At 46.6% G+C, this 26,733-nt stretch overlaps 1 protein-coding gene across 3 annotated transcripts; it reads left to right on the plus strand.

Annotated features, from left to right (window-relative positions):
* The first annotated feature begins 882 nt into the window (after positions 1-882).
* On the plus strand, positions 883-20,027 carry TBC1D10C (TBC1 domain family member 10C). Of its 3 annotated transcripts, none has more exons than XM_082211823.1 (10): positions 883-1,491; positions 2,814-3,067; positions 8,180-8,279; positions 9,211-9,318; positions 10,172-10,278; positions 13,992-14,106; positions 14,479-14,544; positions 15,167-15,356; positions 15,880-16,034; positions 17,213-20,027. In XM_082211823.1, the coding sequence occupies exons 2-10, from the start codon at positions 2,877-2,879 to the stop codon at positions 17,630-17,632; spliced, it is 1,452 nt and encodes a 483-aa protein (XP_082067949.1). In that variant the 5' UTR covers positions 883-1,491; positions 2,814-2,876; the 3' UTR covers positions 17,633-20,027. The 3 variants fall into 3 exon arrangements, with proteins under 3 accessions (XP_082067949.1, XP_082067950.1, XP_082067948.1); XM_082211824.1 differs by lacking the exon at positions 883-1,491 and adding an exon at positions 1,498-2,538; XM_082211822.1 differs by lacking the exon at positions 883-1,491 and having other exon boundaries at positions 1,498-3,067.
* Positions 20,028-26,733: the final 6,706 nt, after the last annotated feature.

A 26,733-nucleotide genomic window follows, 5' to 3' on the forward strand; every position in this document is an offset into this window, starting at 1 on the left:
TAACTTATTTTCCTGATTTCCTCACGCCTCACTTTTTTGTATCCCTTTTTAAAAAAATGGTTCAGCAAATTCATATCCAATTTAGTTTATCTATTATCAATCCCATCTTACATTTTACCTTGTTGCTAGAACCCCTTCAATTCAGGTGGCTATCACCAATGGAAGCAGTTACAGATAGAACACCTACAGTAACAGAACACCTCTAGTCATCACATACAGCTCCCAAGTTAAAACAGTACAACGCATCATCAGAGATCTACAACCTCTCCTGGACAATGACAGTTCTCTTTCTCAAGCTCTGGGAGGAAGACCTTTCATTGCCTACAGACAGCCACCCAATCTTAAACAACTCCTAACCCACAATAATACTACAACCAGACTTAAAACGGACACTGGCACCAGAGTTGGCATCTGCAATAAACCCAGATGCCAACTTTGCTGCCACATATACCCGGACAACACCATTACTGGCCCCAACAACATCACACATACCATCTCGGGACTATTTAATTGCTCATCGTCTAACATTGTGTATGCCATCAAATGCCAACAGTGTCCTTCAGCTCTCTATATTGGACAAACAGGCCAAACCTTACGCCAAAGAATAAATGGACATAAATCTGACATCAAGAATCACAAAACAGAGAAACCAGTAGGAGAACACTTCAATCTCCCAGGACATTCTATACAAGATCTCAAAGTAGCTGTTTTACTACAAAGGAATTTCAGAAATAGACTGGAAAGAGAAGCTGCTGAATTGCAACTCATTACCAAACTTAAAACCATGGAGAGACCTGGTCTGAACAAAGACATTGGATTCTTATCTCATTATACACAGATATGCATGCCACCCAAATATGTTGTCATTTACAGATAGGAAGATTAACCCTCCAACATTCATCAGAAAATAGGGACATTCTACAGATGTAGAATAGTGTCCCTGTTTTCTGAGGATTGGAGTCAGGAAACCCAACATTGATGTGGTGCACCACTATAGTAGGATATAAACCCACTAAAGTCCAAATCGGGGCTTTGCATTTGGCCTCTCTCCAGCTGCTTTTTATGAGAATCTGCTAGAGTGGAAATTTTCGTTCCACTTCCAGGTTGTAGTTTCCCCAATTCTGAGGAACGGAAAGTAGTTGGAGCCATAGGACGCTATGCCAAGAGAGGAGGGCAAACCTGAATCTATACTTCTTAATAGATTTTCTTGAGTATAGGCCAGGCTGCAGCTTCACAGATTACAAAATAAGCACATGGAAGGCATTTATTTGTTTAGCCGTTTATGTGCACGTGACATTTATACGATTTTCATTTTCTGTATTCACTAGATTGAGGAGCTATGATGTGTGCTGCATGAAAAAAATACACCCAAATTTGTGATCTTTTGATCTACATGTGCCTATAAATAACTGCCTTCCATTTGGGATTTGTGTGAAGCTGGCATAGGAGGGCTTTTCCAAGTCCAGTTGAAATATATAAACCCCAAATTCAGTAAGTATTACAGGGAATTCATGGCTCCTAGAGAGCAGTGCCTATGCTGCTGCAGCACTAAACAGGGCAGTAACTCTGTGGTTTCCAGATGCTGGACTCCCAACTCCCTTCATTCTTAACCACTGGCTATGTTGACAGGCTGATGGGAGTTGTAGTCCAACAACATCTGGAGGGCACCACATTGACTAGCCCTGGTATGGAAGAAGAACTCTTTTGCTACCCTAGTTCCTGCCTCTCATAACCAAAATGGGTGGGGTGAGGGAGGCTTGGTCAGAGAACTTGAAGCTATTGTTTTCAGCATCTTCTAGCCAATAATGTTGTGCTGGGTGGTTGTTTATGCAGTCAGTGACTCAGGCCAGTGACTTTCCAAATCATGACGCCACACGCACACCACTGGGAACTATGTCTGTAAACACAGCCTTCCCCAGAGATTGCAGCCTCATTCGTTTGGCTGAGTGGTTGCAGCTAAGGCAGGAGTAGCACACACTTGTTTCTGACTGATCTCTAAATGATCCAGACCAGCTGGATTCTTTCACGTGCCACACTGGGTCCATTTTGTATACCAACCAGTGGTTTTGTCATAAATTCAGTGGAAGCTAGTCCTTTTGGGTGCAACCTCAGCATCCTCGGTCTGTCCTCAGCCTACCTGCCTACTTACACCCAGCCCAGGGAGGGTAGGAATAGCTGTCAGCTTCCTCTTCTTTAGCATCAGTGTTGCCCAGCAGGAATGAATGTGGGAGCAAAACTAGATTCAATTAGCTCCACCTAACATTGACTCTAGCTCCACCTACTGTTGGGCTCCCAGCCTTCTGCCCTACCAGTCTCAATGAGCATTAGCCACCACTGCATATAGAGGTGTTCACTTTAATCACACATTTTTCAACATAGTGGTATAGTGACTGCAGTGCCAGACCTAGGATTGGGAAAACCCAGGCTGAGAACACATTGAATTCAGTTGCCAGTCAGTTTAGAGTGTGCTAAGTAACATGGCCAACAGCCTGACTTGGAGTACGGCTATGTTTGTACATGGGGAGCAGGTGAAAGAAGGTAAGGCCATTCGCTGGGGGGGTTGGCTACCTTCCAAGTCTTTCTGTAGGAAGCTGTCTAGTGTTTAGCTTCCCACATATTTTCAGCTCCCCACATTTCTCTCTCACCCTGCCCCCTTTGCCCTGTTCACTTTGCAGAGCTCTGGGTGCTGTCAGTTGCATCAGGAAATGGTTGTGGGAGGAAATAGCTTACAGAGCTTTGTGGGGAACTAGAGTCACAGGAGTACTGAGAAGGGGCCCAGTCATAGACGCAGCTCCGTGTTTCTCATTATTCAGATGTGAAGTCAAGGGTGCAGTAGCAACTAACCTGAGATAAGGGTGCTGTTCTCGGACAGAAGAATGTCGGACCTCACTCTTTCCAAAGAGCTCCCTGATGTGAACCAAGCTGCGGCTGACTTGCCAGATGCCTTTGATTTATCCCTGAACGATGATGCCAGCTCTCTGGGCTCCGACTCCGAGCTGAATGGGATGCCTCCATATCGCCAAGCTGATCGCTATGGCTTCATCGGGGGCAGTAGCCTCCAGAATGGGTAAGGCAGGCTTTCTGTTGCAAAGACCATGGGGAAAAGGGGGGGGGGAAGCTTTGGGAGAGGGTGAAGCAGCACTTTTTGGAAGATGACATTGAATACCTCTGCATGGTAGCAGTTTTCAAGATGGTGGGACACATTATTCCCCAGCATTATCATTTCTAGATCCTTGCTTGTTTGTAAAGGTTTCTGGAATGTGATGAGCATCATCCTTCTGAAGGATACTCTCGTTCTCATCTGGGTCCACAGATCCCAGAATAATAATCCTTAATTTAATTAGCAAGAAATGTGATTTAAAACCAAGGAGAAGAAACATATAATTATTGCTTCCAGTTTTGTTTAGGTAGCTCTAAAACACATATTGATAACTGTGAAATGAAAAAGAAGAAGAAGAATGGATCAGGGAATGTGATCCACTCTCATATTTAATTTAAGTGAATTGTGGCTATTTGGGAGACTAGGAATGGGTTTTATTTATGGAGAGGATGAAAAGGGGTCAAGATCCCTGGTACTTAGTTCTAAACCTTCCTTCATCTTTCCATTCCTAGTCTTCCTTCCCTTTTCTACAGAAAGAAATTCACAACACATATTAGATGATGATGACAATAATAATAATAATTACAGCAACAATAATAAGCCCCCCATCTGACTGGGTTGCTCTAGCCACTCTGGGCGGCTCCCAACAAAATATTAAAGACACAATAAACCTATAGTGTGGTCCCAGGTTTATTATGTAGGAACATGTGGCTCGCCAGATGCTGTTGACTCCAATCCTATTAGCCCCAACCAGCAGTGCCAATGGTTAGAGTTGGATTCCAGCGACATCTGGAGGGCCATAAGCTTCCTGTCCCTGATGTAGGAGGACAGAAATCTTGGCTCAGCTCAAACAATCCATAGAACTAGCAAAAATGCATCCAGTCAGATCAGTGGGGCTTCCCTAACCATTGTGACAGATGTGCTCTTCTCATCTGCATCTTTGTTAACTGGGAACATGGAGGCCTGTTTCCATATGTATATCTCATTTGCTGGAGCAGGACAGTGACTATTGCCTTGCCTAGGGAAACAGATAATTATCACAGATTCAAAATTTGATACCTGTTAACACTTCTACAGTTCAGCATATTTACATGAAAAACGTATTGGCCAATTGTACAATTGGTGTCATCAATTCGTCTCATTATCTAGTTATTTCTTTATGAATTTTTCTTGTTATATAATTACATATGATCTTCCTGGCTCTCTCTGCTGCAGACATTGGTCATAGCCCAACATATTCAAAGTATTATATGACCCTGTATCACCCCAAATAATTTTTCTCCAAACTTTATTCAGCATTCTCTGTGTTATTTAGACCTTCCTTGGTGAAACTATACAAACTGCGACAAACTGGAGATGTACCTGCTTCATGTGTACTCTAATGGCAATCTTGAGGCAATCTGAAATCTCATTTCTTGCAAAACTCCCCTCTTGTCTTGAAATTGATAAGGTCTTATTCAGTAGTTAACTTATTCAAGGCTGAATTCTTCATAGGCCTAATGCTTAACAGGAAAACCCCAGGGTTGGAAAACTAAAGAATTCTGGGCACTGTAGATAGCTAAGGGGTCCTGGGAATTGTAACTCTGTGAAGGGTAAACTATAGTGCCCAGAATTCTTTGAGGGAAAGAATGTGCTTCGAATGTGCTTTAAATATATAATTTGTTTGCAGTCATATAGAAACAGGCCCATGTGTTGTTGTTTTCTGCCTGGTCAGTTGCCTTCCTTAAATCCCCATCAAATCCCCATCTTTATTTTATTACAGTTATTTGCAATGGGGAAATGGCTGGAGTAGGTGAGGTTGATAGATGTTGTTGATTGGAATAGTATAATTTGAAACAAGGACTTCTAAGATGTAGAGGGGATGCAGTCCATAGGCTTCATTTGTCAAGCTTCAATATTCCAGGAATATTTTCAGTGCAGGGTTAAAACTGCTTAGCAAAGTGGTTGCATGTATTGGAAAAGACAGGAAGTGGTGCAGGGAAATTAAAAAGCAATCCAGATTGACTTTTTGCATAATGGAACTCAAGAGAAATTAACCCAATCATTGTTGCTTGCAGTCTAGAATTTAGGTAACTAGTAGAGAGTGGGGAGATCAAGTCTTGGTGGAAACAGATTTCCCACCTCCCTCCCTTACTTCTACATAGCTCACCCTTTATTGTTTGTCCCATTTTCTGTGGTTTACTTTTAGGTACACCACTTAGATACGTAAATGATTACGTGGTATACAAGTAGGATAAATAAATAAATGAAACAATGCAATACAAAGTCGTCTCGGGAGCTCTCTACAATATTACTCATGTATGCATATTAATACTAGATAGATTCTCTAGCTGGCTTGAAGTCCAACTTGTAACAGGGCTATAAAGACTGGGCTGGAATGAGCAATGGACCGAATGTTAAGATTTACTGTAAGGTAGAAGGAGAAGCCTCCATAGGAAAATGTCTCTGCCTACCTATGAACTAACACTTCCTGTTATAGCAATCATGAGTGGCCACATCCTCTCACTGTGTCCATGACAACTTGTGCGCCATGACAACAGGGGTGGTTACAGTGGTTAGTGACAAGGTTTCTTCAGCTTGCCTGCGTGCAGGGCGTACTGCACAGGAGATTCAGAAGCCCTGAAAATCTACATCAGTTTGACACCTACACTGCAAATCTGCATCAGTTTCGATGCAACTTAATACAACTTTTGGGACGCGGGTGGCGCTGTGGGCTAAAGCCTCAACGCCTAGGGCTTGCCGATCGAAAGGTCGGCGGTTCGAATCCCCGCGGCGGGGTGCGCTCCCGCTGCTCGGTCCCAGCGCCTGCCCACCTAGCAGTTCGAAAGCACCCCCGGGGGCAAGTAGATAAATAGGTACCGCTTACCAGCGGGAAGGTAAACGGCGTTCCGTGTGCGGCTCTGGCTCGCCAGAGCAGCGTTGTCACGCTGGCCACGTGACCCGGAAGTGTCCCCGGACAGCGCTGGCCCCCGGCCAATAAATGTGAGATGGGCGCACAAACCCCAGAGTCTGTCAAGACTGGCCCGTTCGGGCAGGGGTACCTTTACCTTTACCTTTACCTAATACAACTTTAGCTTTCATAACTTCCCCCAAGGATCATAGAAAACTGGAGTTTAGTGAGATGCTGAGACTTTCCTGTTAAAGATAAAAAGTTTATCCCTTCTTCCTGGCCAATGTACAGTTTTCTTCCTGGGAAAGAGAGCATGAAAGTCAAATTTATTAAAAGGCTGCTTCTGACCATCTATTTATTGAACATTCATCCTGATTTGCCTGCACAAAGCTTACGCGGAAGTTAGATAATATCCAGCCTTTATTTAACATTCTTTCTGATTTGTTTAGTTACAATGACAGTCATGCTTCATCCTGATTTGCTTGCAGGACGCTAACATGTCTTCCCGTTTTTCATTCCACAATTTTCAGTGCATTTCTCTGTCACTCAAGGAACATGACACATAAAAACAGGACTGTAAGGAGCCATGCTGTGTCTCTGGATCTACAAAACTGAATATTTCTCTAGAGGGGTAGGGGAGAAACCAAGTAGCCAACTCCCCAAACATATTTTAAGATTTAATCAGTGTTTACTTGCTCATTACATTATTTGTTTAGGACTGCTCTGTATTTGCTTACTAATTACAGTTAGAACTTAAACCGATAGGGCAGAAAGTAGATCGGGATCAACTGGTAGATCTCTGGCTAATCTGCAGTAGATCAGCAAGAGCTGGCAACAATAGAAAAGCTTTCTCCTTTCTGATTAGGCTTCTGAAAAAGAAAAGCAGAGGAAGGAAACAGGAACAGATTTTTGTGAAAAGGGACATGTGAAGTTGGTTCTACTACTGCTCACAAGTTCCTAGGCTGAGCATGTGCTCAGAAACATCCTGCTTCTTAATTCTTAGCATATGCCTGCCTGCCTGAGTCACTATTTGGCACTGAGTTCCAGCTGATGGGCCTCGGGGTTCTAAGAGAAAAACCCAAAGTGGATGCCACAGACCTGAAGTGCATGGGGCTGCCTTTGACTGTTTGGAAATCACAAACAGAGCAGAGCATGGTGGGTAGATCCATAACTGGGGCAAAAAGATGTGAATATATAGCATTGGCAGAGCCATCTTTCCCATTGGTCTTAGTGGTTCGTTGTACCAGGGCGCAGTCTCTCGGGGTGCCCAAATGAATGGGGGAGCTGTGCGGCTTTGCCGGCAGCCTCCCCTTTCCCTGCACGCCTGCCAGCTGTGCCCTGCCAACTATATGGCGGGCGGGCGGCTTTGCTCCCAAGCCTCTGCATCTGCTAAAGACAGCCCTGCTTCTGGTCATTGTCCTCCTCCTGCTTCCTGGCGAAAGGCGGTGTGCAGCCTTCCTGGGCTGCCTTCTCTGGCGCCCCAACGCCAGACAGCATGTCCGCCAGCATGTTTTCCTGCTTGATCGCTGCAACCAGGCCAGGGATCAGGGCAGTGGGGGAGGCAGAGGACATTTCCCACCGCCCCCTCCCTTGTTTTGGAGTTGCGGGGGGGGGGGCGCCAGAGGGATCTTTGCACCACGGCGCCAGATATGCTTAAGACGGCCCTGAGCACTGGTTCTGACATTACAATGTTAGCTGCTGATTTGTTTCCAGGCCCAATTAAAAGTGCTTTTTTTTTTTACTTTTAAGGTCTTACATCGCTCAGGACCACTAAATCCATAGGAAGCTGCCCAGAACTCAAGATCATCAACATCCTGAGGCCTCTCTCTGTGGGTGGCAATGAGTGTGCTTTTTCTAAAGTAGCTCCCTGTAGTAGTGGCCATTTTTGCATTTGCACCTCAAAGGAAAGTGGTTCTGAGGTGGATCTGAAGGAATGACAACTTGCCTCATTTTTACATTAGTATTATTTAATTCGTTTGTTGCCTAATACATAGCAGCCTCTAGATGAATTGCAAATAATTTTAAAATGCACTAAAAAAAATTATAAGCAGCCCTCAATAAATTTAACATTGTAAGATTGGCTAGGTGCATCTAATGAGACATGATGGATGCATTAAAAAAGAAAGTGGCCAATAAGTGAGGGAAGAGGAAGATGTCTTCAGCCTTGTTCTTGTTTCTCCCACATATAGCCTAGGGCAGCCCACAGTTGAGCTCATCCGGCACCGTGAGACCAAGTGGCTGGAGATGACAAGTCATTGGGAGAAAACCATGGCCCGGCGTTACAGAAAGGTAAGAGGAAATTGGAGATAATTTGCTTTATTGTTGATACTGCTATCCTCTTTAAATGGAGCATTTGATGAGTCCCATTAGGATCAGAAAATAACGTTCACAAGGAGTTTCTCTCACTGACTCATAGACAAAGAGCAACAGCCCATATTCTGCCTACACAATGAGAATTTGCTCCACGTTTTTGGAGATATGCTCCTTCCCTAGCAAGGGTATTCACCAGCGTTTTTAAATCCACCCTCCCTGATCTTCCTCCAAATACTAGCACAGTGAGAAGAGATCATGGCAGAACTATGGTTCAAGCTTGGTGGAAGTTGTAGTCTAGCAACATCTGGAGGACCATAGGTTAACCATTCCTGTTTAGGGAAAGAGTGCAACCCCATTCAGACCAGGCTGAATACCACCTCCTCTGATTGGTAAACCACATATCCACAGTACCTCCATCTTGTCAAGGAGATTGAGGTTTAGTTTATTGATCTTCTAACATATAAATCTTTTTTTTTTTACTTATTTCATTGTGGTTTATATTTTATTGTTGTACAGTACCATGTTATATGTTGTATGAAATGACAATATATACTCTCAAAATAAATGAATCCAATATATACTCTCAAAATAAATGATTCCAGTCCATTCCTGGTCCCAGACGCCAATCTAGCATTTCTGCAGCCTCAACAAAATGAAATGTTAAGGAGAAACAGAGCTGGGAATCATCATCAACCACATACCGATGACACCTTGCCCTAAATCTGCACTTGACCCTCATTCAGGGGTTTCATGTGGATGTTAAAAGGCATGGGAAACAAGATGGACACCTGCCAGCTATCTCTGGCCCCAGGCTTGACTGGCTCTATGATGGGCCTACATTTGGGTCCACCTTATGATAGAGCATTGTACAGGATCACTGTTTTGCTGATGAGGTCTGTTGGCTCAGGTAAAGCTGCTATGCCGGAAGGGGATCCCTTCATCCTTACGTGTCCGCTGTTGGCCTCTGCTGTGTGGAGGACAAGCCAAAATGATGAGGAACCCCGGAAAGTACCAGGTGAGGTCACATCTCGTGCAGCTGTACTTGCACTCTGACATTCCTGTAGGTCTCTGCTTGCTGCAGTTTCTGCCATTACTCACCTCCTCATCCTATTCTTCCATGTCCTCTCCCTGTAAACCCTCATTTCATTTCATGGTTCGTTGGGCAACCCATCACTTTGTTCTTACTGGCTGAGATTGCTGATTTGGATATTTTACATTATCATCTGGTGGCTGCCCAGACCTAGTTATGGCTAGAGCAGTTCTCATAGCAAGTAAGGAATGCTGTGCAGTGCAGTATAATGGTACAAACAATTACCTTGAAGTAATTCTCCTTTAAGATAATGGGATTTAAGTCAACATGCATAGGATTGGGCTGTTAAACTTGCTGTTCTTCATTCTGGCTGGAAGGAAACCTTGAGCTTGTCATTGTTTATTCCCTTGCATGTTTCCACTTATTTAATCAACTCATATACTTACTGCCTTTCAGGGCAAAGCTTTCTCAAGGCAGCTCACAAACAATCTATGGAAAAGCAATCTGAAACAATGTTTAAATACATCCCAAACAGCCCAATTACAAAACTGAAACAGCAGCAGATGAAAAGCCCAGCAATTTTGGTAAAACGTAGATTGAAACAACAACAAACGTTATCTAGGTCTGTTTGCGGCTAAAAAAGTTGGAACCATATGTACTTCCTTCAGGAATAGTCTGTGTCTTGAGCATCTATCTCTCTCTCTCTCTCTCTCTCTTTCTCCCTTCTCTCCGTGTGTGTGTGTGTGTGTGTGTGTGTGTGTCTGTGTGTGTGTGTGATCTCTCCTGAATCTTGTAACCCTTCTATCCAGGTCATTCTGAAAGTAGTTTGTTGTTGTAGGAGCTGCAGGAGATACCTGGTGATCCTCAATGGGTGGAGACCATCAGAAAGGACATTCATCGCCAGTTCCCTTTCCATGAGATGTTTCTGTCCCCTGAAGGGCCTGGGTAAGTGAAGGGCTAATAATGTGAACAGGAGAGGCAGATTAATTTCTGAATAGACTACCATAGGGTTTAAAAGGTGTGAAGTTGAATGGAGGGTCTTTCAGCAAGTCAAGTTTCCTGAATGCAGCGTAAGAAACACTTTTAAAATAAAATGTAAACATGCTTCTTCTGTAAGCCATATGACACCCATTACCACAACAAAACAGTTTTGGTGTTCCTTTCCCTTTTATATTTAAGCAGAATTCTTGAGCGGGTGTACTCTACCATTCTCCAGTTGCCTAGGTGCAGACATGGGGTTGTTCACACTCAAGTGAGTTTCTCCTTGTGCAATGGGACATTCTTACCCCTTTGGTCCCTCTGTGCACTCCCTAAATCTGTTCTAGGGCTGCTTCGAACCCTTCAGAGCAGATCTGGAGATGGCCGGGGGAGGCGGAATTCCTTTGTACTTAGTGGTCATCCTTGTGCGCACATGCAACTATTTTGTTGAACCCTGCCCACAATCTCCCTGTTTGAGAAAGGAACCATAGTTCAGCGGCAGAGTATCTCTTGGCATCTCCAGTTAAAAAGCATTAGGTAGCAGGTGATAGAAAAGATATTTGCTTGAGAACCAGGAGAACTGCCTGTCAAAGTGGACAATACTGGGCTAGATGGGCAAGCAGCCTGATGTGATGCATGGCAGCTTACTATGTTCCTATTACAGTTTCATTTCCCTGGCTTTGATAGCAGGGAGGTGAAATGCGCAAATTTCCAAGCCTGAAGTTCTAGCACATGCTGTGAGTTACAGGAGAGCCTCACAAAGGAAAGCAAACCTGTGGCTGGAGGCCGGGGCAGAGGAAGGGGCGTGCAGTGGGTGTGGCTGGCCCCGGGTGCCACCACTGGGGGTGACAAAATGCCGGGCAGCACTCACTGTGGGGCCTGCAGCGTGCCCAAACCATGCATCTCGCCTGGGAGAGACGCGGTGGCTTGGGCACATGCAGGCTCCGCGCTGCCCAAACAGTCCACCTGCTGTCTCCCCCCAGCTGTAGGGCAACAGAGTGGGAGGAGACAGGCAGACTCTGGAGGCCCCATGGTGTGCCCCACCCCTTTGGGCAGCTCGCCCCGCCCCAGGCGCCCAAGCAGCTTCCTCCACCACTGGCTGGTGCACACTTTACACACACAGTCTTGTGAATGAGGGCTCTGTCCATGAGATCACAACCTGGAAGGCCTTGCCAGCAGCAGCCAAGTTGCCTAAGTTCCCTCCAGAGACGAAACAGCAAATTGTAGCTGTATTGCCTTTCTAAACGTGGCTGCAAAAGACACACTCTTATGCCATTAATATTAATGGAGACACACAAGAGGGAATCGTCACCATGCTGATGCCCTGCTTGTGAGTTTTCAGGGGCATCTGGTGGACCTGCGGCAGAGACAGTAGGCTGGAGGAGACGAACATAAATTAGCAGCAAGGCAGTCCTGATGTTTGTAATGGACATTTATTTACCTGTAGGCAGCCGGGGAAGGTGGGTTGCACTCGAGAGCACATCCAGCGCAATTTGAATCTCCCAGAAACCTTGAAGACAGAACACAAGCAAAACAAATATCAAAATCATTAGATCATTAGAGTATAATTATTTCAGCCACAGTTAAATACTTGCACACAATCTATCACCCTGTAGCTGCGGGGCAGGGAAGCTGATGCCCTCCAGATGTTGTTGGGCGACAACTCCCACCATATGACCCTTGACCCCTAGTCATGCTGGCTGGGGCTGGTGAGTTTTGAAAGTCAAACAACATATGGATGGCCACAGATTCCCTGTCAGGCTAACAGTGCAATCCTATACATGTCTATGCAGAAGCAAGCCTCACTGAGTCCAAATAGGATTTCAGCCTCAGAGTACCTAATCTGTACTGCACTGCTATCTGTGCTAGCATAGCGCTCTCTCGCGCTCTCTCTCTCTCTCTCTCTCTCTCTCCTCCTCACAGGTAACATGAACTTGTTTCCTTTTGGATATATTGGCATGTGATCAGAGGCAGGGGGAAGGCTGCATATGGGAAGCCCTGTTTCATTGTCTTCTGAAACAGACTGAAGCTTTCTATGAAGTACAGGTTGCGATTTCCGCTTGGAACAAGGGGACCGTGTGATGCTATAGTAACCAACCCAAGGGAGCCCTGCTTCTCTTTTTGTTTCATTTCCTCTAGGGGGAGCCAAAGAGCCTTTATTCCTACATGCAGCTGACATAGTTCAACCCATACGTAGTTCGAACTTCTTTTTATTTTTTTGTTTCCTCTTTGCTTTTTGTTTCCTCTTACGTCATTTTGTTTCCTCTTGTCATTTTAGCTACCTTGTTTCATCATTATCATTTTAGTACTATACTAAGACTGGGTTCTTATTTTTCTCTGATGCTGCTGGCATAGAAAACTGCTTTAGCCCAAGTCCGATTCTTTGCCCCATCTAGCCCAGTGATTGTCTAGTCTGGCTGTTGTGGCAACAGAAGGACCCAGCTCTTGTGGAGGAATCTAAGGAGTCATCCAAAATAGTTTTTTCGGACCTGGGACCCACCTTTAACCCAGACATGCATTTGGGAACCCATTTCTTCTTCTTCTTCTTGCTATATATTTCCCTGGTGGCAGTGCTGCTGTTCTGACCCACCTCAGTTCAGGCTGGAACTCAGTAGCGGGTCCTGACCCAGCTCCCTTTGAAGACCAGGGATCCAAAGCACTCTTCCTGCGTTGCCAGACCATGGCCAGAACTTGGCCAGACAGACAGTGTGCATGCCCTGGGACTACAATAAACAAATCAGTAACCCAGATTCTGCACACAGAACATCAGCTATATATGCATACACTTATTTCCTTTTCATAATTATTTTGGGCTTTAGTTTTTCAAACAAATTGGAATGATCTAGCAAGGATTGGGATGGAAGAGATTAGAAAACAAAGGTGTGGAGGGGGGAAAGGGCATCAAGTGTGGTAATAGGTGGGCAGAGAGACAAAATAATAGTAGCTGCAGCAGAAGGAGAGGAGTGGGGGGAACCACTTTTAAAAGCCGTGAAAAGCAAGGAGGAAATAGAGCAGGAAGGAAGGAACATTGATGGGGTGGATGAACGGGGTAGCTTCAAAAGCTGTTGGTGTATACATGAAATGAGGTCAAGCCATGGATTGTACTATTTCACTGACCACTTGGAAGAGACGTTTAACACTGCATTTGTTTTCTCATTTCCCTCCTTCCCCCCTCTCCTCCACAAGCATGAGAGCTGGCAATTGAGGGTTGCTTGTGCCTAAATGACATTCTTTAGGATGCCCAATTCCAAGGCAGCTGACTCTGTTTATTCATTTATTTATTGGCAGTATTTATAAGCTATTTAATATTCAAATGTCTAAAGCAGTTTGTACACATAGGGCTGTATCCAAAGGAGGGCTGAGTAATGTGTCTCATCAGTGCAAGTGATTCCCCCCTCTCCTACCCCATGTATCTCCTAAATCTGTTCTAGGGGTTCCCCCAACCCTCCAGAGCAGATTTGGGGAGAGTGGAGGTGAGAAAGCCCTGCTGTGCTACTGGAAGTCCTTGCATGGGCTTCCACTAACAGGACCAGTTCATTGAATCTGGCCTGTGGTCTAATGTAGGACAACAGGAGAGTAGAGCAGGTTTGCTTTTTCTGGCTGGATTGGATGGGTGTAACTAAATGTAAGGCTGTGTCTATGAATTCCAGGCTTCTTTCTAAGCCTCTGTTCCCTTACAGGCAGCAAGGACTCCTGCAACTATTAAAAGCCTACACTGTATATCGGCCCCAGGAGGGTTACTGTCAGGCCCAGGGACCGCTGGGTGCTCTGCTGCTCATGCACATGCCTGCAGAGGTGAGTCTCATGCCAAGCTACACATACTATCTGACTTTTTCTGACCCAAAACAAAGTTTGTGCATCTTCTAGGGCATGCTGTCACCCCAAAACAGCACTGGGGGGGGGGGCGAGTGCAGCGTGAGAGCATGCAAGATCACAACACCCAAGATATTGCACAAAAAGAATGGGATGTCTGGGATTTTCCATGGCACTTGGAGGGGATGCCCTTTGTTCCTATTGGTATCATGATTCCTTCCTCTTCTTTATTAGCATCATTTCTCTCATTCTTCCCGTCACACTCCTTTCCCTTCCCTCCTGCCTCCACCCCCACCCCCCGCAGTTCCAATCTGCCTGAAAGTTTCACTAATTCAGCCTACTTGTCCTTTCCAGCAAGCCTTCTGGTGCCTGGTGCAGATCTGCGACTGCTACCTGCCTGGCTACTACAGCCCCAAGATGGTAATAGACTGGGGAAAGGAGGAGAGTCCCCCCTGGGGCAACAGGAAGTGGGCAGTTGTGACACTGAGTCAGGGACATTTCCCACTGAGGGCAAAGCTGTGTAGAAACCCCTAAACTTATATTCTGAGAGCGGTTGTCAGATAACATGGCCACTTGTGAGGCGTCCAGCAATATCTGAAGGACACTAGGTTGGGGAAGATTGATCTAGGATGTGGTCTGACTTGGTGAGGGGAGAGAAAGGTCTGATTTGTAGGGCCTCCATCTCAAGTACTAGTAGGGCCACCACCATTTTGAAGATATGGCGTTTGCATGTTTGAATAGCTGAATAAAAGACAGGGATTCAAGAGCTGCAGCTTTCAACAGCGATGACTGTGAGGGAACCTTCAGCAGTTGCTTTTTGGCCTGTCCCACAGCTGCTGAGGTGCAAGAGTTCTGCCAGATAAAATGGGCAGCATAGACTCCGGAAACAGTTTCTGGCAAATTAGAAAGAGCCATTCATTTTGAAAGATGCGAAAGGTGGAGTTTGTGGGTTATGGCGGGATGAAGTCCTTCGGGACAGTATCTGAGAACATGTGACCCACCATATATTTAACCATGACATTTTCTCTCCCTTCTCCTGCAGGAAGCGCTGTTGCTGGACAGCGAAGTGTTTGTTGCCCTTCTGCGCCGGGTGTGCCCCAAGGCGCTTAAGCACTTGCAGAAGCATGGCGTGGGCCCTCTGCTCTACATGCCAGAGTGGTTTCTGTGCCTCTTTACCCGCAGCCTGCCCTTTCCCACGGTGCTGAGGGTGTGGGATGCCTTTCTCAGTGAGGGTGAGTGGCTGTCATGGACTTAAGGAACTGTGGGCCTATTCAAAGGGTGGAGGAGGAGAGAATCTATGGGCGAAACATCACAAGGCCTCAATGGAGTGGTTAGAGTTGGCAGAGGCGTAGGTGAGGAATGTTTGTTTTGGAGCATAGAAACATAGGAACCTGCCTTTTACTGAGTTAGGTCATTCGTCCATCTAGCTCAGTTTTGCCTACAATGGCTGGCAATGGCCCTTCAGGGTTTCACACAGATGTCTCTCCCCAGCCCTACCTGGAGATGCCAGGGATTGAACTTGGGACCCTCTGTGTACAAGGTGGGTTGTCTACCTCTAAGCTATGTGTTACACCAAAGGTCCCACCTCTAGCTGAAAAGGTCAGGTAGCTGGTGATGTGGAAGGTGTTCTCTGGCCAAGACTGCCAAGAAGAAGAGACATTTCTGAGGCTAATAAACAAGTAGCCTGGCCTAGTATAAGGGAATTTCTGACCATATCTGAGTGCCCTAAACTCTGCCCCGATTTTTCTTCTGCAGGGATCAAGGTACTGTTTCGTGTGGGGATGCTGTTGATCCGCTTAGCCCTGGGCTCCTCAGAGAAACTACGTGACTGTGCAGGGGTGGTGGAGACCCTGGAGAAGCTGCGCAGTATCCCAGCTCACCTCCTGCAAGAAGACACATTCATGGCTGAGGTAGAAACCACTGGAGCTCCTCTTCCTGGGACTTTTACCCAGTCTACTGAATTGCCATCAGCAGCAACAGGAGATCATCCTACACCTGGGGTCGGGGACCTGTGGCCCTTCGGATGTTGTTAGACTCCAACTCCCATTAACGCCCCCGCCCTGCCAGCATGGCCAATGGCCAGGGGTGATGAGAGCTGTGGTCCAGCAACAACAGGCGAGCCCCAGATTCCTTATCCCTGCCCTACATTTAAATTACCTGCAGCTCCCTTTCTTGTTTCTGTCTGCATCAGATACAGCAGGCTCCCTCTCTGTGTGTTAGGATTGCCAAAAAACCTGCTCTTATGCCTTTCACAGAATCCTGATGTGCAAAAATAAGCAGGCAAAGCTTTTCATGACATAGAATCACTGAATTGTAGAGCTGGAAGACATGAAGAAGTGTGTTCACCTGTTAATGACTGCAGGTCCTGCCTAGGAGCGAGAGGTGATTAAGAAAATTGGCAGCCCCAGTGAGGGTGACCATGGGGAGGAGATAATTGTCAAGCTTCAGTTAAACTTTCATCTAGGCACCCCTCAACTGCATAGTCCATGGGACAATTGCCCTGTAGCTTATATGCTCACACCTTTTGAGTCCCCTTCCAATTCTGTGATCCTATGACAGGGAGCCATGGCCAAGCCTGGCTGCAAGATGAACATGCTACATGTGCTTGTGAATGTGTTTGCCATGCTACCAAATTTTATTTTTATGTGTATGGTTACCTATAAAAACAACAGAATAATGGGGAAAGGGCTGTCTGAAAACAACCTTTCAGGAAAAAGAAAGCCAAGCTTTCTTGGGGCCAACACCAGCTGAACACATTGCCTCAAGGAGATCTGCTCACAACCACCAGTCTGTGTACACACACACACACACACACACACACACACACACACACGTGTCAGCTGCCAGATCTGCTTGGCTCTGCTGTCTCAGACTGGGCAGCCTCTATCCAACAAGCCTTCAGTTTATTGGCTACTATTCTTCTGCTTCTCCCTTTCTCACTTTCTATCTGTTTATAGATTCCTAACATTATGACAGCCATTCCAGATTGCCTTCTTGGGAATCCCCTTTCCTTAGGCAGCAGGCTCCAAATCCCAAGTTACAGGTTTGAGGCCTCAGATATCCTAAAAGCTTTCCTTGTATCTGGCAGGTACATGACGTGCCCATCTCAGACCGTGATCTGGAACGTGAATGCAGAGCCCAACTGAAGAAGCTGCGCGCATCTCGGCCTGACTTCCAGTACAGCCCAGAACTTCGGCTGTCTGGCTCAAAGGCCATCTTTGATGCACAGCAGCTGGAGTACACGCGGAACGACGAGGAGGATCCTGGAAGCCGCACCCATACATTTACCATCCCCCAGATCACGGTTGATCCTCCTCCTCCATCCCCCAATGAGAAGAAGAAGCTGGAGAAGGCCTCTGAAGCACCAGGCCAGAAGAAAATGAAGACAAGAAAGAAGCCGGACACACGAGGGAAGACCTTTCACTTCATGCCACGTCCCACCAGCAGAACAGAGGGAAGGCTGGAGCCAGACGTAGGAAGGAAGTCTTCCTTCTATGTAGATACATGATTCTGAACGTGGTTCTGAAGAGGTTCTGAACAGAGCTAGACCTCTGCAGAGGAAACAAAATTCAAGCCTCTATCACGGCCCTGGTTTCATTGTGCATGTGATCATCTGTAGCACATGATGCCTTGAAGCCTCTGCTCAGTTTTTAAAAAGAAAGACTCAACACTTCCTCATTCAGGAGCCCTGCTCCTTAAGCCCCCCTGCTGTGTGGCAGTGCATGGAGGGAGATTCCATTCTTCCTACCCTTGGCGGCAGGCGTTTTACCTACAGATTTAGGAGGTGGGTATTATTTGGCTAAAAGGGGTAGGGGTTAGGGTTAGGGTAATGTGGATTTCATTGAGGGGAGCCCTTCTACCTTTCTCCTGGACATATGGAAACTGGCACTCACCATATAGCTAACGATAAATCTATGCCAGGTGAGAGAACGGCACCTCATCAGTTCAGACCTCAAAATGATTGCAAAGCCACTGTGTGACAAGAGGGTGTTAAAAGTCAATGGAAAACAGCAGCTGGGAAAACCAGGACTGCTGGAAACAAGAGCCAGGAATGCCGGCTATGGAAATGGTTTGGGACAATCATCATCTGCATTCTCAGGAACTGAGTGAGCAAATGGTGTTACTATCAGAGAAAAGGCCTGGTGTGCAAATGCATATACACACACATGTGCCATTCAGACTCATGCAGCCAGGTGGCCCCTGTTGCCAGTCAAGTGAAGAAGAGGAAGGTGGCAGTGTTATAACTAAAATAACACACACTATGTTTCCCCCAATCCTTAGTTTCTCATACTAATAAGATACACATCACTGCACACAAGGATTTCCCCACTCAAGCAGCAGGCATAAGAGCTAGCGGGGAGGGGAGGTTCTGGAAAACAGTGTCAAGTTTTCTCAAGGCTACCTTGCATCCAGAATGTAGCTTTAATAGAGTATCTCATTTTGTTTTTAAAAAGATGTAGCCCCCAACAGCATGGGGAAAATTCTTTTAGTTCCTCCTGTGAGCAGTAGTACACACATGCCTGAATAATGACGCCACAGGGGAGAAACTTGCCATGGCCTGGGCGATTCCATCACCCCACCTGCACCCCAGATAAATGTTATCATCCTTGCTAGTGGTAACTAGTTTAGTCCCTTGTCAGATTATGTGGAGAGAGACAGCAGAGCACCTGCAGGGATGTCTTCTCAGCTAATCCCCTCCTCAACCTGGCCTGACACCTGCACCTGTTCGGCTCCCCCCAGCATTAGTGCTCAAACAGGATTAAGTCCACCCTGCAAATTGCACAAGATTTGGAAGTCTCTCCCTATGACAAGGCATAGGCCTGAGAGTAGATGAATATACTGAGTGAGCCACAGATGTGATCCGGTCCCAGGCCGTTATGAGGAAAGGTTACAACACTGATGTCTTTTTGACATTTCAAGTCAAAACAGAAGCTGGCCAGCTTGTGTGAGTCTACACTTTTTAAAAAGACATATGAGTCATCCTAACTCCTAGCTATGGGGTGGGGCCAATTTGTATTTCTTGGTCTTCAGTCTGTCTCCCGTGTAGCGGTGGCAGGCTGTAAGCCTCCCAGACAGGTCTCTACCGTTGCGCTCACATGTGTTTTTGCGAGGGTCATTCCAATTTGCCCTAGTCATACCCCTGAATCTTAAGAAAACGAGGGAGGCGGGGGCACATTTATTTGGCCTGCACCAGAACCAGGGACAACCCCCAAACCAGCTAGGGGACAGCTTGTCATAGTTTTTAGCACCTCTGTGGGCCCTGAATGCAGCTGTTGTCAAGCCAACATCTGTTCAGGGCTGCTCAGAGTTACCTGGCAACTTACTGTAACAACTTCATGGTGGGTTCCAGCATCTATTTTTATTGAAAAAAGCACTGAGCAAGACCTTTTGGGGTTTTAATGCTGTGAGCCCCTCCATCTTAGGCTGAGGTTGTATATATGTGTAAATAAACCATACTATATATCATTGAGACACCACAGTCTCCACTGTCCCCCATTCCAAGGAAACTGAACCCCTGAAATCTCACACCACTTGCAGGGTGGGGTGGGTGCAACAACACAACTGCTGGGACCTAGGAGCATAAGGCCAAAAGCAAAGCACAGATGCAGGTTCCAGCAGGGATAACTGGAAATGGGTGTGGCAGTTATAGGGGGAGAGGCCAATCAGGAACTAGCTCAGAATCAGCTGACTTGCTTAGTGGAATGAGCAGGAATGGTTGGCAGAGCACGGTGCATGGAATGAACGTAGACAGTGAAACTTGGCTCATTATTTTATACTGAGTGACAAATTCCAGAGGGGTAAAAGCCGTGTTGGTCTGTTGCAGCAAAAACAACAGTGACAAAACTTACTAATTGCCAGCCAGGGACATACGCAAGTTATTAAAATGGGACTATATAAATCGACCACAAGGTGTCTCTGTGTTGTGTAGAAATACAGCAAGTTGTGGTTTAATTGGGTAGGGATCTGTTTGATTTCAGTCTGTAGTTCTTTGCCTTATAAGGACTTTCTGCACCTTGCTGTGATCTCTATCCGCTCCGTTCCATTCTCAGTGGCGATGGCATGGCATTGTGCTGCCAAAGGAGAAATAGATAATTAGGATCCCAACTTGTCGCTCCCACTGTTGCCTATTGAGGAACCCATTTCAGCTGTGAGACAAACAGGTTTCAGGTTACATACAAGGAATGAGGCTCTCCTTTGAACAGTGAAGCGGATCATGGATTGACATGTGCAGAACTTTCTGCGTGTTTACAAATGCCTTGTAATAATACAGCTCACAACATCTTAAACCATTTTTTAAATTTTACTATTATTTTTTGGCGGAAGGGAGAGAATAATCACCTGGTTGTCTGGAGTTCTACTCCACTAGCTGTATAAGCTGATAAGAAGCAAAATCCTTTACCTAGAATACTGCCTCTAGTTCAGCTTCTTCTAAGTTGTCCATCCTGACTTCTCAGGAATCCCAGAACTCTTATGGAATACCGAATGAAAACTGCCACTGTGGTCTTAGTTGAAGAGATTGAAAAAGAGAGCCTTTTCACACCCCGCTGCAGTTCTGGGAGGTGGTGTGCTTTTATTCCTCCCCAGGGGAAGGGTCGCAACACACAGGCCCAACTACAGATTTATAGAATCCTTCAGCAAAGTGCACCATGATGGGGCCCCTTTTTAGTCAGAGCTCCCCACCCCAGCCATGGGATCACCTGGCAGTGATGGCAGTGGACAGCCATTTAAATTCCCCACCCACCCCAAAATATAGCATTGCCCCAGGGCATTGTGGGAAATTAAAATGGTCACCTGCAACTGCCAAGTAAGCCAATAGCCAGGTGCCCAGGGTGGGGGAAAGGACTGGTGAAATGTGCCAGTTTGGCAGCTGCATGAAGGTGCTGGGTGCTGTCAGTAGGCCTGCATATGCACACACACACACCCAGTAGAGATGTTACTTTGAAAACTCTGGAAATATAGGTGTGTTTTATTTATTTTGTTACATTTATACCAGATGTGGAAAAGTTCAGGAAAGGAGAGTGCTGCACTCAAGTCCTGCTAGTGGGCTTCCCATAAGTGTCTGGCCGGCCACTGTGACAACAGGACGTTGGACTAGATGGGCCATTATCCTGACCCAGAAGGGCTCTTCTTATGTTCTTATGGCCTGTGCTTTCTCCAAGGATCTCAGGGCAACGTACAGGATTTCACACACTCCTTCACAAATACAACATATCCCTTATAACAGCCCTATGATGTAGGCTAGACTGAGAAAGAGCTGCTGGCCCAAGGTCAACCGGTGAGATTTGTGGTAGAGTGGGGATCTGAACTTGGGAATCTCTAGCCCCACCGTCTAACTACTGTCACCATGCTTGGTGATGAAAGCAGAACTTTCATTGTCCCTAGTCACATGCATAATTTCAAGGGATGGTGTGGCTATGTAAACTCCGAACTGGTGTAAGTAGGGAGTCAGGTGTCTTCACAGTGGGCTGACTCAGCTGCTCTTCCCAACTGTCACAAATTCCTTGTGCAACCTTGGGGAGGTCACGTTCATGTCAATGAGCATCAGGTTAGAGCTTTGTCTGTTGAGTAGGGATAATCCCTTGCCTGAACACCAGCTTGAAATGCTCTGCCACTCTGTTGAGAGATGCTACACTTCAGCAATGATGGGGATGGGGGGGCGTTTTGGACATTTTAAAAGATTTGAAAGCATTCCATACCATACTGCAATGACATAAATAAAGCGGGATCTGATTTAGCATGCTTACTTGACTTAGTAACCGAAACATTGGAAAGTACAGCCATGTTAATTTTACATGCCTATTTATTTATTTATTTATTTGAAAATGTATAATCTGCTCTTTCATAAAATATAACAAGGCTCTTACACTTGAAACATGATAAGATCAGTCTATATGTATCTATAAAGCTTAGCTTAAAGCAGCAACAGAACATCCGTAGATTCCAGTTTCAAGGAAAAATCATATTGTGAAGGCTATCTAAACGGCGTTGTTTTCAGAAGACATCTGAAAGAAGGCAGGGAACCTCCACTGGTAGGAAATTCCGCAGGGCAGGGCCTAGTACACTAAAGACTCAGTCCCTAGTGAAGGCCAACCGAAACTTGGGCGAGGAGAGAGCCACCAGAAGTTTCCCATCAAAAGGACACTGACCAGCTGCTGACCAGCAGCAGTGACCAAGATGCTCTCAAGATGACATGTTTTCACCCTCTCCCCTGGGCTAAATGCATATAGAATTCTAGCAAACAGTGATATTCCCCAGATCGAGCATGGATTGTGAAATACTATTTCAACTGAGAACATTCAAGTGCCTGTAAGTTGTTTTGGGCTAGCTACGTTAGATGTACACTGCCCCATATGAAGTAATCTGGCTGTGCCTGACCAAAGGTCCCTCCTACTGAGTAAGCCCTAGATCTGTACGCAGCTCCCCCGTGTGAGGAGCCTTTTAATTGCAGGAGGCATCTTCTCAGTGAAGTACCTTCCGGCCCTGGGCTGACTTTAGGCTGCCCACTTGGTAGTTCTACACAGGAAGGTGTATAATAAGGCACAGTCCAACTACGCATCCTGATTTGTGGAGTGAGGCTTGCTTTGCGCACTCAATTCTAGGACAGCATGCAGATTCCACCTCAAGGGTCTGGAATTTCTCTCTGTGGTGGATGGAAGTTGCCATCAAGGATTCTTGGGTGAACTTTCTGGTGACCTGGTGGCCATTGTCCATTAAGGTGAGGCTTCTACTCATTTTACATCTCACTTTGGTTATCACTCTTAGACTACACTCCTAAAGCTGGGATGGGGAGTCCACCTTACTCTAAGCCAGGCTTCCCCAGGCTAGTGCCATCCACTGTCTCAACCAGGGGTCAGCAAACTTTTCAGCAGGGGGCCGGTCCACTGTCCCTCAGACCTTGTGGGGGGCCAGACTATATTTCATAATAATGAACAAATTTCTATGTCCCACAAATAACCCAAATATGCATTTTAAATAAAAGGACACATTCTACTCATGTAAAAACATGCCGATTCCCGGACAGTCCGCAGGCTGGATTTAGAAGGCGATTGGGCCAGATCCGCCCCCTGGTCTTAGTTTGCCTACCCATGGTCTCAGCCATGCACTGAGGCTCCTCAGTTCTGCCTGTTTAGCTGGTCCTGTACATGGAACAGGTAGTATTTCAATCAGAAGTTACTTTGAATAAACAGGTAGACCCTAGGTGAATGCAAATAGTTTAAACACTCCCAGCGGACTGTGAAAGCACACTGTTCCCACACAAAATCTCCGGGGAGATAACCAACACCCAATGTTGTTTGCAGTGCCCACACCCACCCAGCTCTCCCTGTCTCTCTGTATTTCTCTCTCTCATTCTCAAATTTCAGTCTATTCTTTGCACATGCAGAAACACCTTGCATCCCCCCCCCCAGCTAGTGGGAGGAGGGGAGTCTGGATAAGTACTCTCTTCTGATCGTCATCTGGTCATATTAGCTCCCATGGAGCAGTGGCGGAGGAACCCTCTCTGGCACCTGGGGTAGGACGCCGAAGAGCGGGGCGAACCACCCGATGGTGCACATGCAATGTCCATACAGAGTGTGCACATGTGGCATCCCATACGGAATGCGCACGCATGGGCTGCCATGCGTGCGCACTCTGTACGGGATGCTGCACATGCGTAGTCCGTATGGGCTGCCACTCTCGCACGCTGTCTCTACGGGCTGCCGTGCGAGTGCCATCCCGTACGGACTGTGCATGTGCAGCATCCCGTATGGAGTGTGCATGTGCAGCAGCCTGTACAGTCGCCATGCAAGAGGCAGCCCATACTGGTGTTGCGAGAGTGGCGCCCATACTGACTGCGCGCACCCTCGGCCACTCTACAGCTGGGGGGAGGCAGGGGTCGTCTTGTCACACACACCCCGAGATTGGCACAGGAGTCATGCCCCCCATTTCGTACGCCCCTGCCAAGGAGATACATATTATGTATTGCCTTACACTTGCTTACATTGAATAGCATTTGCCATTTGCCCATTCACCATTCCATTCCTTCTGGAGCTCCTCACAATCCTTTTTGTTGTTGTTTCAACCATCAACAGCAAACTTTGCCACCTCACTGCTCGCCAGTAGCTCTAATTTATGGACAGGGTTTTGCTTTTTATCTTTTTCTCTCTGCAAGGACTCGAGTCTTTCTTCTTTTTCTTTTAAGGAAGCCCACAGTCTGGAACTTTTGGCTAGCAGGCCTAGCAGGTTTGCTTATATGTAGTCCCCTCTTGATCAGCTGATTACCTCAGAGCAACACATGCTGGTAGCCACTTTCACAAAAAGGACTCCAGAGTTGCCAGAAATCAGGGCTCCTGAGTCCTTTCCCCCATCTCAAGGAGTGGTCTGCTGTCAGAACATGGCAATGTTTGGTGGTCTTGGGGCAGTGGTTTTGGCATCAGTGGACCTGGCTCCCTCAGCCATGCCCTCCTTTAATCTAGAAGGGGTGTGTCTGTGCAAACTGAGACTTACCTCATCCTACCTCTGACCTTGGGTGCTCTTTGCAAAGTGAGAAAGGCATTGCTGTTTCGGCAGTGGTTGTTTTTTTATTTTTACAGTGGTTTTATTGCACCATTTGCAACGAGTTTTTGCAGGGACACAAACACTTTCTCCCAATGTTTTTTTATTATTATTATTTATTTCAGGAGTGTCACATTTTCCTATCACATGTGCTTTCTCTGTGTAATCTACCTTATGAAATGTGTCAGTACTAGCGCACAGAGCCCTAAATGGCTTGGGACACAAGTACCTAAAAGAGTGCCTTTCTTAATATCAACCATCTTGGACCCTACGATTGGCAGGTGAGGCCTGGCTGGTGATGCTGTAACTGTGAAATGCCTGCCTGACATTGACCCGTCACAGGGCCTGCCTCCCTTATTGTATCTGCCTCCTTTATTACTGACTTTTAGGAGGAAGTTTAAAGCATTCCTGGTTACCCAGACATGCGATGACTGAAATATACTGTTCCTGGCAACCTTGAAATCATTGGTTGAATGTTTTTAGAATATTTTATAATTGTTTTTATTACTTATAGGTTTGCCACCCTGAACTCCTTTGGAAAGAAGGGCAGGATAAATATTGTTTTCAGCGGTTCTCAGCCTGTGAGTCCCCAGATGTTGTTGGACTACAACTCCCATCATCCCTGAGCTCTGGCCTTGCTAGCTAGGGGTGATGGGAGTTGTAGTTCAACATCTGGGGACCCACAGGTTGAGAAAGGCTGGACCATTAAGTGCTCAGTGCTGAATCATTGGAGCACAGCAGAATTCATGTGGCCTGTAAAATTAAAAGACAGTCCTCACTAGAAAGTCTTCCTCAGCCTCTACCCGCTTCCCTGTATCAATGTCCTGCTATTTTGTGAAGCTTTCTATCTTTGGCCGCCTGCAGCCCCTCTCCAGCACTATGTATCTTGCTTGTGAAAAGGGAGGAGAAAATAACAAGCAGGCCGTTTCCTCCACAGCATAGCTCTCTCTTCCGCATCAAGCTTTCTCCACCCACACATCATGGTATGAGGTTGATGATGCAGGATTGGAGTGCAAACACCTGGGAAACTGCAGCCTGCAGTGAGTGAGCGTTTACCCCTTTCCGCCCTTCAGATACTTATCTGGAGTTGTTTCCACAGAGGTGTGAACTAAAGGCCTCTCAGCTGGTGAATCATTGTTTACTTGAGGGATCTCTGCTGGCCTTGTGTTTGGTGCACTTCAATGAGAAGAACCATCTGCTTAGGATTCTTTACAGATATTTCTTCTGTTACGAGCATTTATGAGCACGGACAGTCCTACCGTTAGGCAGAATGAGACGGCTGCCTCAGGCAACAGATTATGGGGTGTGAGGTGGAGCAGTGCCATTCTTCCTGAGCATCCTAGCCTGTTCCCTATATTGGAGGACAGCCTATGTGCACCACACAGCCTGCTCTGTGCCCCACAAGTTAGCCTGCTCCCCTCAGGTGTGGTGGAAGGCAATGTTCTGCTGACACTGCTGAAGTAAGGAGTCAATTTCCAGACCAGTCAGGGATTGGCAAGGCGCTGAGGAGTGGGTGGCGGCAGTTGTGGGGCCAGAGACTGACCCAGGGGAAGGGGGCAGTGGGTTTGGGGGTTTTGCGCGTCCTGTAAGAGCGGAGCCAGAGCTGGAGGGAGGGGAAGAGTCTATGCAGGAGGAGGCAGGGGAAGGGTTGCAAGACATGGCACAGGAGTCATGCTGGAGAAAAGGCAGGGCGTGCCAGGAGTGGAGGATGAGATGGTGCCTGAGGGGTGGTGGTGACAGAATCCCCTTTATCCCCTCTTCTGCTGTCCCCCAGGACCAGGAGGAGCTTGAAGAGACAGTCACCATGGCAATTTCTGTACAGGAGAAGTCTCAGGCTGCTTGCGGGTGTGCCATCAGACAAGGGAACTTAAGTTTGAGTGGAGGCATGGTTATGCTGTCGTTCTGACTGTCCAGCTTGGAGCACAAGCCTGGGGAGGAGGGGATGCCAGCTATTTAGTTGTCTGAAGTGTGCTACCGTGTGTGCTTTGTCAACTACCAGCCATTTGTCCTCCTTGGGCAGGGCATGCTCAGGACATTCTGCATGTGGAATGGAGGGGGAGGCCATCTTGCCCTTTG

Source organism: Podarcis vaucheri (genome assembly GCF_965113315.1).
Source record: "Podarcis vaucheri genome assembly, chromosome: 1".
Classification (NCBI taxonomy): Eukaryota; Metazoa; Chordata; class Lepidosauria; order Squamata; family Lacertidae; genus Podarcis; species Podarcis vaucheri.

Coding starts and splice junctions, on each gene's coding strand:
- TBC1D10C (XM_082211823.1), top strand. CDS start 2,877: ATGTCGGACCTCACTCTTTCCAAAGAGCTCCCTGATGTGAACCAAGCT. Junction 10,279..13,991: donor CTGTCCCCTGAAGGGCCTGG/GTAAGTGAAGGG, acceptor GTTCCCTTACAG/GCAGCAAGGACTCCTGCAAC. Junction 15,357..15,879: donor GGATGCCTTTCTCAGTGAGG/GTGAGTGGCTGT, acceptor TTTCTTCTGCAG/GGATCAAGGTACTGTTTCGT.